This window comes from Sinohyriopsis cumingii, chromosome 10, assembly GCF_028554795.1.
Source record: "Sinohyriopsis cumingii isolate HCF-2022 chromosome 10, ASM2855479v2, whole genome shotgun sequence".
Lineage (NCBI taxonomy): Eukaryota > Metazoa > Mollusca > Bivalvia > Unionida > Unionidae > Sinohyriopsis > Sinohyriopsis cumingii.
The window spans coordinates 66841200-66856944 of record NC_142970.1 but is presented as its reverse complement, the minus strand read 5'-3'; the positions used below and the strand labels follow the sequence as shown (position 1 = coordinate 66856944).

The 15745-nt window shown below is 34.7% G+C and overlaps 1 protein-coding gene across 1 annotated transcript in view; it reads left to right on the top strand.

Annotated features, from left to right (window-relative positions):
- Positions 1 to 8506: 8506 nt before the first annotated feature.
- The window catches only part of LOC149790310 (caspase-8-like), a 32255-nt gene continuing 25016 nt past the window's right edge, over positions 8507 to 15745 (top strand). The window contains exons 1-4 of the mRNA XM_089972365.1: positions 8507 to 8686; positions 10312 to 10565; positions 11089 to 11290; positions 14595 to 14848. Of these exons, the coding sequence (XP_089828491.1) occupies positions 10418 to 10565; positions 11089 to 11290; positions 14595 to 14848 (604 nt within the window). The 5' untranslated portion in view covers positions 8507 to 8686; positions 10312 to 10417. The remainder of the gene's footprint in view (positions 8687 to 10311; positions 10566 to 11088; positions 11291 to 14594; positions 14849 to 15745) is intronic.

The following is a 15745-nucleotide window of genomic DNA, read 5'->3' as shown; positions in this document are numbered from 1 at the left end:
TGAAACATTTCTTCGAAAATCAAACACAACACAAGATTTCAATAATTAAATAATCTTACGAGTTAACAGCCAAAAGAATCAATATTCTGTAAGTCATGAATAAATTTGCCCTTAGTTTTTTTTTATTTTTTATTATTTTTTAAAATTTTTATTATGGACTTTGTTTGCATAATCTTTTGTATTTTCCCAAATTAATCAGATAATTAATTTTAAAGCTTTTTTCATGAGGTCGCTATTCCTGCTTTTATTTCTGCGTATGTGCAATCATGCCAACATTCATCTTTCATCCCAACGGTTACTATGAGAGATGGCATGTCATCCTTATCACATTGAATATACGACGAAGTATAATCTGTAATGGCATCATTGACATTCCTACAATCACCTAACTTATTTGTCTATATCGGTATTAGGATTGTTTTATTTTTCAAAATACGACATTTTATAAAGCCATAATTTTTCTTATACCAGTTGGTAGATTTATATTACAGCTGATTAATTGTTTAGGAGGCCGTGTGATCAATTACATTTGCATCAAAAGAGACAATTCCAGAATGAAGAATGTCTACGGTTGGAGATATAATGATGGGATTTAAGAGAGTAGTATCTGTTATTCTTGTCGGCTCTAGTTATTACATTTTGTGTGTCATTAAGCATCATCACCTGTCTGAGACTTTAAAATTCAGCACTGGTTAGGTCCTCGTTTAAATTGCCAATAATTTTAATATTAACAAGGACAGTGGAAACCCCGCACAATAATGATTTTCAAAGAGTACCAGAAGTGTGATAAAGCTGATGGAGGAAGGTCGATTACAAGTAAAAGTTATTGTATACCTTTTACGCATATTTCGATGCCTATATCTTCAAGATTATGGCTAAACTGGTCGATAAATGGTTTCAAAATTCAACATTTTCCTAAACATAGACTATTACCCACCCCCACCCCCGATCTGTTTGATCACACCTGTATTGAATACCTTACAGGCCATGCATACGTTCAGTACCGAATATGTCAGTTGTGTCCTGTCTTAGAACTTGATTTTATATTTAAAAGGTGATTATGCACTTTATTTGGACCCTCATACATCCATATTCCTATGAAAGGTCAATATTTACATGCTTCAAAAAACACATACAGCAAAACACAATGTTAAAAAGCACGTGGATATTTTTGGACGAGGTCTGAATAAAGGTGCGTTCCAGTACAAGCCAGATTGAACGTCGTGCTCTCTGATGTTACAGTGAAACGTAGCGCATGCTGAAAAGAAAATTCGTACTACCCTATACTGTGACGATTAGACTTGACTTGCTCTTTTCTTTGCCCAATTTAGTAACTATCCACCATTGTAAGAGTCCATAGTAATCAATAATTTTCATCTGGAAGTTTCTTCGTTACAGTTAAGGTGCCTATCATTCAATAATCAGGATTGAACAGATCTTCGTTAAACTGTATTAGCATTAAATTGTAGAACATCAATTATATTTAACTGAAGATGAGTAAATGGGCCTGTATGACAACATTGATATTCACTATAACTGGTTTATGATAACCGTCTAACTTAAAGCCTTAATGCCGCCGTTACGTGCAAAAAGTCGTACATGACAAATCGTCTGAATAATACTGAATCTTTAAAGATATTGACCCTAAACATCGTGGGGTTCCAATAAAAGCAGATAATATCGACGTTTCATCACATTATGAGCCATGTAATTTCTTCGTCAAACTGAGAAACCCGACGACATCCGCGGGTCAACCAGTTTCAGTCGAAAGCTGGAGCACAATACTTGATGACGTCATCGTCGTAAACGCGCGCCAATACCACGTTCTGTTGGATTCTTTTCAACCCCAGTTCACCCTTCAAAGTATATGCAGTGTGTCAAAATCATCAAAACACGTAGCGTCAAAATCTAGTTCATGACAAATAGATGTAATATTTAAATGTATAAAAAACAATTACGTACCAACCGTTGATAACGAATTTGAAGTATTGGAGCTGCAGGAATCGGAAAAATCTAAATTTGATACAGATTTCGGGACCTGGATTCAGCTCGGCGTCCCCGGATAATGTAAAGACTTGAAACATCATAATGTGTAAATGAACTGATCAAACACTAGATTTGCAAAAGTGTTACACAGTAGACAAGCTTCGTCATATCTATTAACGCTTACATGTATCAAAATCTTTTATAATTCAATATTACAACATGTGAATGGGGGCCCCGAGTGGCCGAGTGGTCTAAAGCGCTCACCGTTACGGATCACTGCCATCTCACTTCTGTCTGCGTCGGTTCGAGTCTCGGATTCGGCTAATGTGGCTATGTGAGAAAGCTTGCCAGTAGCTTCTCGTGGGTAGGTGGTTCTTTCCGGGGTTTTTCCGGGTTTTCCTCCACCATTAATACATTAATGTATAGCCTATCTTGTGCTGAAAAATGGCGTTAAACCCTAGAACAACAACAACAACATGTGAATGGTCCAAACCCCTACTAAAACAGTATTATAACAGCGATTTTACCCAATGTTAGAAGGAGATTGATAAAAACAACGTCATTAGAGTTCAGCCTTTTCTTGCTAGGTTAAGAGTCAAACTCTACTGAGGGGTAAGTCCGATACTTATCGAATGTGAAATATTAGCACAAGCTATAACGTACACTATGTTTTACGGTAAATGATAATACAAACTTGGCTTCGTGCTTTAACCCTAAAAAAAGAATACATTCATAAAATCTAACATATAAAATGCAAGCTGCCAGTGTCAAAAGTAGAGGGAAGAAAAGTAGAATAGAAAGAAAGAAAAAAACAGAATGAAGAATGAATGCATATATGCTGTTAGAGCAGAAAAACAAATAATATATGAATCAATTAAGTATGTATAATGACGAGAGGTTTGTAGCGAAAATTGTATATTATGCCATATCACTGATAAAAACCAACAAAGAGACAGACAGACAGACAGTCTAATTCGGTCCTTTATCTTTGATTGCAAATGTGGTTACCAACTTTCATTAGTGTAAAGAAAGTTTATTATTATTCTCTTGTTAGCAAGGTTTTGTTCAGAAAATGCTCAAAAATTGTATTTATATGGGAGCACCATGAATGGTACACACCCAGTATTTATTAAGCCTCTATGTAGACACTAGTCGGGCATGTTTGACTGTAGATTACTGACCAACTGATCTCACCGACCTTTGGTCAAGGTATGCAGTCTTAAACGAATCCTACTGTTTAGATTGACTTACAATGACCATATTTGACCGTAAGACCGCAAAATCTCCAAGATTCTTTATAACCATAAGTGCAAGCCATCTACAAAGGTTTCGTCAGTGAAGTAGCTCTTAAACTGAAGCCATTTTTTCTTTGAATCACAATGACCTTGACCTTAATTTTTTTATACTACAAGATAAATATAGCTCCTTGATACCTTATATGCAAAAACACAACAAACCTTTGCGAAGGTATAGTCTAGAATTAAGGTTATTATACAAAAACAAATGTTCTCTCAGTAACAATAACCTTGACCTTTATACTTCGACTGCCAATTCCATAAGCTTCTTTCCTATATAACGTGTAAGTCAGCCACAAACTTTCGTTAAGGTACACAAGGTACACTACTAAGAACTGAAACTTGGTGCAGAAATTTTTTCTTCTTTTAGACATTGTGACCTTAACCTATGACCTAAGAAACTGATAGGTTTCTTCCGTACCCAAAGTGTAATCCACCTACATATTCTGGTAACTGAAGATTCTTCACACATAAGCACAATGAACAAAATATGCTCTGCCTTGTGGCCTTATCATTATTTCACCTAACCTTTTTCTAAACTCTTTTTACTGAAACAGCCTTATGAGATAGAAATCATTTAAATAATATCACAATTTATGTACAAGAAGGCTAGTGAAGACATTATTAGTTCGGGGATTTCCAAAGGAAATTTGTTCCTTGTCATCCATACAACTTCAGAGTCCCTGCAACATGTTTTAAAACCAAACAATAACCTCTGCAAAACACATGATCTTTGCAGATACACGCTAAAAAGTGCAATTTTATAATTGTGTAAATAAATACAATATTGTTTAAAGGAAAAAAATGCTTGATCTTCAATTGATATGTGTTAAACAATCACTGCCTTGACCGCTTGATCCCAACAGAATACCGTAAGGCAAGTAATTTACAAAAGATGATATCCCAATGCTTATCCTATCATGCCTCTTTTCATGTAAGGAGTGTTCAGTTAGGTTCAACCTTAGCGGCATGAATTTCATCAAAAATGTAAACAATACGTTGTGTGTAGGATGCTATTGAGAATAGATATGAGCAAAATCATTGTAGAAATAATTCATTTAAGTGGGTTAAACCCAACGAAGACAGTTATTTAGCGTGTGTTTCTGACCCATCTAATTAAAAATGTGTAAAGACTATGAATTTATCAAAGCAGTTCATATATAACCTTAGAATCGTACAAAGGGGTAAAATCAAACATTAGTTCTGAAATTTGAATGTCAATTAAAGGAAACACACTGTTTGGATACTATCATACATGTCTCAAATGTTCTAGTACTAAGATGGGCTTCATTATTTGATAAATTCATAATATTTAATATTGTTATACATATTCAAAGAGAAATACAAATATGTGTCCCTATTTCTTTAGGTATATACAATATGCGAACGTAATACATAAATATTGAAATTAGTACTAGAAAACTCGCTCATATGGTCCTTAAAAATGTATGCATAGAATATCTACCTCATCATAATATATACTTTCCTACGCAAATTATTAAACAAAAATAAAATCTTTTAATATCAGTATTAAATGTGAGGTGAGAAGATTTCTGGTATAAAAATGGCACTATTTACATATTGGGTAAAACTTCTGAATGGTGCACTGTAAGTGTGAAAAGTAAACCTCACTTGAATATATTTCCTACTTAAAGTGTAGTTCCCAAAATTACCTTGGCCAAATGGTAATCGTTGTTCAAACACCTACCTGACACACTTCAGATATGTTTGGACAGGTTAGTGCAAGAGAATTAAACGCTGTCATCCACATGAAAGAATTTTATCAAGCCTTTCCTAAAAATGGTAACATTTTATAAATAGTTAATTCGTGTTTATATACAGCATTATAGTTAATCCCGAGAGTACAAACGAGAACGTGAGCACTGCAAGTAAATCTAATAGGCTGTCCATTAGCTGCATACGGAATACAGTGCTCATTCCAGATATGGCAAATATAAGGCCCCTGATCACCAACCAGACCAATGTTATCTTTGAAAAAAGCTACAAGGATTGTCTTACCCTTTCTAAATGTTGTTTGCTCAATACTATTCAAATGCGCGGTCAAGAAATCTATAACATTTTCGTCACCACAAACACCCCGTATCATTATTTTGTTTCTTAAACTGCAATCTTTTATGACACTCTAGCTAAGTGCGTAACATCTAGGTTGCAAGCATGGGCTTTACAAATTTTGACCAAGATAGATATATAGATATACCATTCTCCCGTGACGTGGACACTTCAATAGCAGGAATTTAATCCAAGTCTACATTTCCTCTCCCTTTACAATGCTTCGTAAATGAATATAGAATAATTTTTGTGAATATTTCATCTTCTCTTCATCATGTTATTTTTTTTTTTATATCAATGATCATCAACAATTTACTCTCAGCTGATGCCCAAACAGCAGTGGTCTATTGTTAAAACAAGACGTGAGAGAACGCAACATAGAAACGAGGGAGGGAACGCAATAAAGAAGTGAGAGAATGAAATAAAGAAATGAGGGAACGCATATGACTCAGATGCCGGGGGATAATGGTGAGCGCAAAAAAAGTAAGGGAACTTCGTTCCCACAGCACTACCCCTCTGCCAAGCAGTCAAAATCAAAATAACGTTTCTTAGGTATTCTAGTTTCACTAAAGCAACACGTGTGAGGTGTACTTTATTCAACAAAGTCTAAAAGTAACGTAATCATATTTTGCATTGACATTCGAGGGTATTGTTATGCGCTATACAGACACCATAGTGGCAACTCCATTGTACCAAACAAAACAATAGGGGTCAGTAGTTCATCCTTATCTGAACAACATGAAAAATAAAACTGTTTCATTAAAACGTCTTTCAAATAAATCCTTTGTTTTCTTCTTCAAATTAAATAAATGCCTGTCTGACAGATGAACCATTCGTCATTTTTAACATAATAGAATTGGAGAAATTATTCCATATGCAGAACTAATTCACAACATGAAGTTAATTTGACCTGGAAAAATAGTTTTTCCTTTCTTTACAAAATTTATAAGCAATCTGAAACATGTCGCATATATTGTTATAAACCTGATCGGTTGTTTCAAAAAGACGCATTAATTACAGTCCTTCCAAATACTATCATTTTCTCTGGACTCAATAGTACAAAATCTTTTTAAAAATCATTTTACACTCTTTGACCATTTTGACATTGTTTGCAGCATGGCCTGAAAAAATATTTAAAATGATAGGACATAATGAACTGGAAAATGATTAATGAAAAATAATAAAACACATAATTCACTTTGTGATCGGCCGAACATTATACATTACATTTTGCATCAGTAACATGTATACCAAATTGTCATTAACTTTTGACACCAATGTGAGATCACAATTCTCCTGATTTGGTGTCACAGAGAATGATATTTTCTTAAAGTTTTGGCGCAAAATTTCCAAAATGTAAAAGAGTCTTGTGTTTGATGATTTTAGTATGTTAAATAATGGTTATTTTACTGTCAAAAATACCCATTATTATGTTTATGGTCCTCATTACTGTGAAATAAGAATAGCTAAGTGATCCAGGTTCACTCATTCAAGTTGCGTCATAAAGGTCCAGTCATTCAACGTCGGTGGACTATCTATCTTATTAAACACGTTGATATTACAAATCCTTGATCGTTTCTGCGTGGATTAATTAATGACCGTTCTGCATAATTGGGGGGTGGGGGGTGGGGTCAAGTGTACGTACGCAGTTGGGAGGTGGGGTGTAAAAAAAGTACGCATGTGTACAGGGAGGGTCACGCTTTGCCAGATTTTTGCGTATGTGCTAAATGCATTTCCCCTTATGCCATAAATGGCTGAGGAACCAGGCTGTAAAGGCTGGGACAAGACGATTGGAACATCACTCTGCCATTTCGTTGGAATGTGAAATAACCTCCGATAGCCTGGTACCCTGGCCTCGCATGATGCTTGTCATAAAGGCTTGTGCGAGAATCATCATGGGAGACCAGCGTACCAGGCCATAACCTCAGAAGTAATACATATCAATTTGTTGTACTGGTATATCAACAAGAATGTCTCCGCTTTTTATTTTCCTGTCCGCTGTCCGCTGTTGTTGGTCTAGTTGTATTGGGTGAATTTATAGTACAAGTAACATGGGTCATACATGCTCATTTTAAATTAAAGATACACTGTTCTTTTAAAATTTAACACTAATTTTGTTCAAACAAAGTATATTCAATCCTAATTATTGAATGCTCTGCACCTTAACTGTCACCAAGAAACTTCCAGACGAAAATTATCTATCAATATTTACTTTCACAATGGTGGCCATATACTAAACTTGGGTCAAAATACGAGCGCGTTGAGTGTAGGGAGGGAGGGAGGGAGATGTGGGACAGGGTACCAGCCTAAATGACGATAAATTACATTCGAGGTCTCTTTCTCTATTTGATGGAAACGGCCGATAGCATTGGGGACGCTCACCAGTTATTATGTACTTTTGAGAGAGTGACGTATGTAAGGCGAAGTTGTTTGCATTTAAAACATGCACAACGGAGAGAATGTTGGCATACCTCTGTTCTACATTAATGTGATGTGGATGATATTTCTTTGGATATTGTACTTGTGGAAATTGTACATGATCTAAGAACACTGCTAACGAAAATGACTGCTCCCTGTGCTAAAATAATCAGCCTGAATTAGTCTAAAGTATACTATCCATAGCAGCTATTAAAATAGGGAAAATGAATTTTGCCAGACTAGACAATACCAGCTACTGAAAGTGAAATGAATAAATTACCAAATATATAAAATGTAACAAAAAGTTATTAGCTCTATTTTTTTTAATACAATTTACCTCTGAAGTTCAGGAAGTGAAATGACCAAGTGGAGCTAGCATCCTTTTTTAAAAATGCACATCTGGAATAAGGCTACGCTGTATAACTCTATAACCCATATTACACCCATCAATCAAACACCAAAATAAAGGGAGTTAAAGATTCTTTGAACTATACCTAATACATACAAGTCTTTTTCCAATAGCCAGTATAACCAGTCAGGAAAGCCAGGGAAATTCTTTTTCTTTAAAATTATATGCAAATACGAAACTATAGAGCGCTACCATTCACTTTGAGGTCAGTATTCGCTAGACTGTATATCTGAATTCATATTAGTAAGGTGGTAGTAACAGAGGGCTGGGAACCAGGCTAAGGAATTAACACAATTGTTAAATATAGTTCAGTGGAATTCCAGATTTGTTCGAGATTTCCAGTTGGATTTTCTGCCCGTTTTGCGTTTAATAACTATTGTCATCTTTGCGACGAAATGATAATTATTTGCTATGGAAAGAAGAAACATATTTGTAACGAATATTCAGCCTAGCTTACATGTAAATTCAGGCAGTCCTTGTTGTTGTTTATTTTGAGGGATAGAAACAGGTAACGTTCAACCTTAGTGGCGTGTCCTCTTCTTGAGCCCTCGAACCTGATATTAATGTTTATATCCTTTTGTTCTATTAACTCTTAATTAGAAGAAAAGGTGTTGATATATTTTAATATTTCTTAAGATAATCTTGCCCTCCCCCCCCCCCGTGGTCATGTAGTAGTCAAAGAACTGATCTTTACATATAACCACATGAGTCTGACATTTTATCAATAAAGTACGCCGAAATCTCTGACAACATGAAATCACCTTTTATTATTGATAAGGTGATTTCATGTTGTCAGAGATTTCGCCGTACTTTGTTGATAAAACGTCAGACTCCTGTGATATAACAGACAGCTCAGTCTGCATGGGAAAGAGCCTCACGCTTGGTCAGCGTTTACTAGTAGAACTTCCCATGGGTCAGTGATTCTTACTGGGGTTTTTCCTCCACCAGATATACTGTCCACCATGTATCATGTGCTGAAAAATGGTGTTAATCCCTCTAACATGAACTCGCTCCTTAAAAATTGAGAACCCTATTAAAAGCAAGCACGTTTTATTCTTGGTTTCTATGTTATGTAAATTATACTCACATGCAGGCTTATCAGGAGTGATGTAATTCAACAGAAAATAACATTTTATATAAATATTACTCAAGACAAGGGTGTCAGGCAACTATGACCGATCTTCAATTTTTATTGCAATTAATTTAATTAGTGTAATTTATTTCCAATCATCTTCATTAAATTTTGGTTATTTCCTTTTATTTTAGTGATTAAATGCATGCTGTACCTTACCCATACCCTTTCGTTCAGACAAACCCAGTATAAACTATGCCAACAAGCTTCGTGATAAATCAGAGGTGATTTTATCAACAAATTAGTTTATTAGGTATGTCCTGCCTCAGTAACATTCCCTGTGAAGCCTTTTAGGTCACCCAAAAATATGTTTCTAGTTGGTCGACCATCCCTGTTATCCCTGTTTTTTGTTGCCAACGCTAGACACTCCCCTAGGGAATTTTTTTTCCCCAAAAATTGATTTATGGATCTAATTGAGCTGGTTTTGCCCAGTACTTTAAGTGCTTAGTACATTATATATTCTAATCATTATATATATATAATGTTATTTTAAGAAAAAAAATACCAACCTAACTACCCCAATTTGAAAACCATAGCAAAAGGAAACACATACAAATATTTTTTTATCTTTGAAAAATATTCAAACAACATTAAGAGAACAAAAGTCTTAGAGACAGATGATCTCATTTTTTCTTTGAATACAATTATTGCTCTGCATTATCATAAAATTTATAATAAAATGTATTTTTTTTTAAAAGTGTTAAAATCGCCCTGCAGTAACTATGCCAGCAGCTTCACAGTTAATCATAAGTAATTTAGAAAACAAAGACTAATAGCAAAAGTAATAATGAAGAGGACCATAATGTTGATGTAGGCGATGAAAATTAAATTTCTTGAATAATTATGATTTAAAATAGTTCAGTGACTTGCGAACCCTCAGTGGAAACTTTGTTCTAATCAAAAATGTAATTAACATTTTTTTAAATAAATTACATTTGTGCACTTCATAGATTTAATAATTTATGTGACAATTATATTAATAGATTTTCTTTTCTTCACAGGTATCACATTTTTAACTGCATGGTCAGTGATCATAGCAAATAAACTAACTTTGAAAGGTAAGCCCTTTACTTAAGATTTGGTTCAATTGATCCATGACTCTACAACATGGCAGGGCTGTATGATATTGATGCAGTTAGAGTTCCCAATGGGAGTTATGGAAATGGATTCCTTGTGAGGTTAATCAACCTTGATGATGACCTTGGGGAGAAGGATATAGAAGGCATCAAGTTTCTGTGTTGTGATTTTATCCCAGGTACGATTTTATTGCATATGAAATCTGATTAAAGTAAAATGTCAGGGGACCATGCTGCATTCAAAGTTAATTGGTTATCTCGAATTTCAAAACAAAATGAAATAGCAGAGCAATATTTGTATATAGTGGGCATGCTACACTTGCCTTTTGAACAAATCATGACTAACTGAAATAATAACTAAGATTTGTTCTTTTAAACAGTTTGATTTGGATGAAGAAAATACAGATAAAAAAATGAGTGGGCAGCATTCTCTTTTCATCCCAAGATATAATGCGATTGAGAAGCAGTTCTAAAGATTTGTAGAAAGTATGGTTTAACTTTCATAGAAATGTCAATTGGGTGAATTAACAATCAATCACTGAAGTATAACTTTTCATCCAGGACTATGGACAATGCATATTTAATAAATATTAGTAAGAACATAATAATTAAAAAGATTAATTAAGCAATTTTTGGGGTAAAAGACGCCATTCTACTCATCTTCCATTAGGAAATTGTTATTTATACTAAGTTCTATTTCAGGCAGTAGATTGGAAAAGTGCAAGAAAGGAATAGAAATATTCCAGTATCTGATAGAAAGAAAGTTGATAACAGAGGAAAACATTGACATATTAGTGGAGTGTTTGTGTCGAATTAATAGATTGGACTGGATTAAGAAGTTGAACTTTAAGCCAGATGATGTGAAACAGAAAGTGAATAGGGCAACTAAGCTCAGCCCTTTCAGGTAACATTTACTCTTGTCGGCAACTTCAAATTTAACTACCTTGGTAAAGAGAGTTTTTTTTCCTTCTTTCCTACAATTTTTCCAAAGTACGGACAATAAATAAGGAAATCCTTGATTAAGTTTCTTTGAGGTGTTAGCTTCATAAAAATATTCTTTGTCCAAATTTGAGCTTGAATCGGAATCTTTATTTATGTTACAAGGGATACAAGTGACACAGTAGTACAAATGACATATGGAAAGATGCTACCAACTATTATGTTTGTAGTGAACTTTGAAAGTGAAATGTTTTCATTTGCTATAGTTCTGAAAGGGAGTTTCAGACTGAATCCAGCTTTGGTATTTGTTGTCTTTTATAACGTTTTTGTAATTGCTAACTTAATCACTTTATTTTAAAATGAAATTTTTCCAGTTTGCATCTATCATAATATTGTACTAATGTTTTTAAATTCATTATTGAATACAGTTAAATTTAGTTAATACATAGACATCCAGTGATTTGTTAGACCAAGTTATAACAGAAATATTAGCTGTACTAAATTAATATGTAAAAGAACTGGAAATATACTGTGAAGTATGTGATTCTGTTGTATGCAAGTACAGCATTCCCTAGAGGTATAATGATTTGTCAATACATATCAGCACCACACCATTTCTGTCATGATATACTGCTTCAATATATGAACTATTGCAAAAATATTCCAATAAATATTACCATATTTACTTGTTTATATATAGAGTTAAACTGCAAATAACAAAGATCCTGATCTGCCATAGCATAACGCACCCGCAGATTAGGGTCTACATTGATTGTTCTACTGATTACTTCTTAAAGACTGCACAGACCCAGATCTGCTGACAGGTGCATTATGCGATGGCAGATGTGGGTCTATGTAGTTTGCAGTTGGATACATCTTATAAGTAAGTAAATACTTTAAATTGGAGTGTGACAGGACATCAGTGGAGTAGCATTTTTATGTAATGTATCACAAGGCAAATAAAATTAAAACTAAGAATTAAAAAAAACTGAAGTACTCGATGTCCCTTTTACAAAAATGTATTTGAGGGTCGGTGGTTATTTCCGGGGATTTCCCAGGTTCTTCCTCCACCATTAATACTGGCCGCCATGTATAGCCTATTGTGTGCTGAATAATGGCGTTAAACCCTACAACAACAACAACAACAAAAATGTATTAAAGATTGAGGTGTTTTCTTTCCATTGAGCCAACTGCAAAACATTAGATTTTAGACTGGTTCCCTTTCTTAGCAAAAGATACCACAAATACTGGCAGGCTGTTACATACCGACATTGACCGAGCCCAAGACTTGAACCCATGCAAACAGGGGTGAGATGTCAGTGATCTTTAAAAGTGAGCTCTTTATACCATTCAGCAAGCCTGGTCCCTAAATTGCAGATTTAGCTATGAAAGATAATTTGCAGATTTAATGTGAAGAAAAGCATGTTAGATCCCACAAAGCTTTCTAAGATCAAATTGGATGATAAAATCTTAAACCAAAACTTCACATCTGCATCTGGAAATTTGGGGTTAAATAATTACAGTGGTATTGGACAGCTCTTAATAAAACCTAACCTGCTTAATCAGAAAAACAGTCATGATTAATTCAGGAAGTATTATGAAATTCTATGTAAAGTTGCCTATCAAGAAATGCTGATAGCATCGGGGTAGGCATACATTAGCATCATAAAATGTTTTAAAAAATGCACGTTATCAACGTAAAAGTGAAAAAATTAATATCAATTATATATAATTGCCCACCATCACATCACCAAACCTTGCACTGTATGAGTGTGTGTGAATTCGATTTTTAACGTAGCTTTAACAATTTTTCAGTCATGTCACTACAGTGTCTGCAGTATGGCAGTTTATAGTGATGTCTAGCACTGGGGCACCATGCTTCAGACATGTAGTGTCATGTCCCACCCAGTCCCATTATCCTGACACCAGGTCGACCAGCCCTAACACTAACTTCTTGATAAGTCTTTGGTATGACTTGGCCAGGGTTCAAACCCACAACCTTTCGCATCTGATGCAGATGCTCCAACAACTAGGCCACTGGAGTGATCATTGCACTCTCTTAAAAGTGGTCAGTTAGGATTTTGAAGATTGTTAAAATAAAATCCCACCTGTTGATTTATCATATAATGCATAATAGTTGCAAACTATTTTGTTTCTTGGAAAAAAATATTTCAAATACAAATGAAGCACTTTTTATTTGTTATAAGAGCAACGTGGATAAAATGTAGCTTTCATTCCTTGTCACATTTTTGGAAAAATAATAACAACAACAACAACAACAATCACAACTGCAACTATAGGAAAACTCAGTTTAATAATGCCCACGTCCCTCTAAACCACCTCCCTCATCTCAACTGTCGGTAATTAAGTAGACCTGAATCAAAATTTAGCAGTATGGAAAACTTACTCTATGAAAAACCTCCTTGCATTTGAAGTCATTATGGTAACACCTTTGACTTTGACTGACAGTGTGACTGGAGTACAGTAAGTACAACTGAGATATGAAATGCTTAAGCTTTGATTCACATGATATGCCTTTAGATAAACAGTGCCCTACCAATCAAACAAAAGATGTGTTTAATTTGCATACTTGGAGTGGTCACTGCTGATACACTTCAGTGACTGCTTAAAACTGTGAAACTAGTTTTGGCTATGAAACATCCTTTGCACTGACTGCTCAAGGCAGGGAACTGTTAAATACTGGGCATTTATATAGGAAGTTTGCTGTGGGATGGGGGGAGTAGAATGGCCATTGTAACTAGGCCACTGCGAAAACACAGGAAAGTGTATCCTGTTATAAGGGAGGTCACATTATATGGATGTATATTCCATACAAAAATATAATTCTGCTTGGAAAGTAGGATTCATCACCATACCGATGTTATGTCAGGGTTAGTGTTGTAATGAGGTGCTTGATAGCCATATCTTGTTATGCCAGGGACAGTGTTGTAATGGTGTGCTTTATTCCCATTCCTGAGTTTTATCAGTGACAGTGTTATAATGAGTGTGTATTGTCATAACTGTATTATATGAGAAACAATATTATAATGAGATACTTTATAGCCTTACCTTGCTGTGTCAGAGACAGTATTGTAATGAGGTGCTTTATAGACATACCATTGTTATGACAGGGACAGTGTTAAATGGGGTGCCAGATATACCAGTGTTATATCTGGGACCATGTTACACTGAGGCACTTTAAGTTAGACACTTTATTTTATAATTTAACTGTTTCTGAGTTCTTTTGTGTCTTTTCTTTGTCCTTGCAGAGTAATGCTATTCAACATAGCTGAAGACATCTCAGCTGAGGAAGTGTCTAAAATCCGGTTCTACCTTCAGAATATTGTTCCTGGCCATCAAAATCGCAACATCAGTAACTGCACCACTATGGTAGAGGCCTTCAGATTATGTGAGAAGACGGGGCTTCTTGATGAAACCAAGATCCAGATTATTTATGAAATGTTGAAACTTCTCAAGCGGGATGATTTAGTAGATGAAGTCAATGAATATGCTGAGAAAGCCGGTGAGGATTCTGATACAAGCAGTTGGCATGATTTGAACCTGTCTCACGTTATCATTTGAATGTAACAAATAATTTCCAAATCATTTTTAGGTCACCTAACCATGGTGATTTGCACATCATTGATCACTAATTACTGTTTTCATCATGGTTCAGAATTTGATGTCATCAAATAAGTGTTACATCTTAGATCAGGGTTTCTAAAAGTTCCATTCTTTAAGTTGTCCATAATACATAATTTTGATACACCAGATTAGGAGAAAATTTAATTCCATCTGAGTTGAGATGGTTTCTAATAGATTCTGTGTAAAAGATGCATGGGGGGGTTCAGAAGAGATGTAACATAAGACACTAATTGGATCTTTGTCCTGCAGTATTCTTGAGATTATTGAGAATATCCAACACATTTTCATATCCTGTGTTAGACCGATGATATGATGTATCTTTTCCATTTTATGTTTTGGAATCACTCATGGTCTCATTATGTCTTCTAATTTTTCTCTTTTTTTGTTATTCTTAAGGATAAGTCATTACAATTCACTTAGTTTATGTGGTGGAAGAAATGTGTGAAATCCACTTGCATATTATCACTCCATGGACTGGGGACATAGTGGTACATGTCACATTATGGTTGTCCAAGACGTTTTTACTCATATTGATAGCATGTGACAACTCACTTTTTTCCCTGACAGAATTATTGTTGTCAGATTATCCTCAATTCAGTATCAGAATGTTATGTTTATGCTTGAATATAACAGGTCCATGACAGTCAACAAGAATTAAACTGGATAACCCAAAGGAGTCAAAGCCAGAAAAATGAAAACTGCTGAAATTCAGTTGCAAGACTGAAACTTTGTTGGCTTTGATTTAAAAACAAAAGCCATATAAATTAAACTTGTT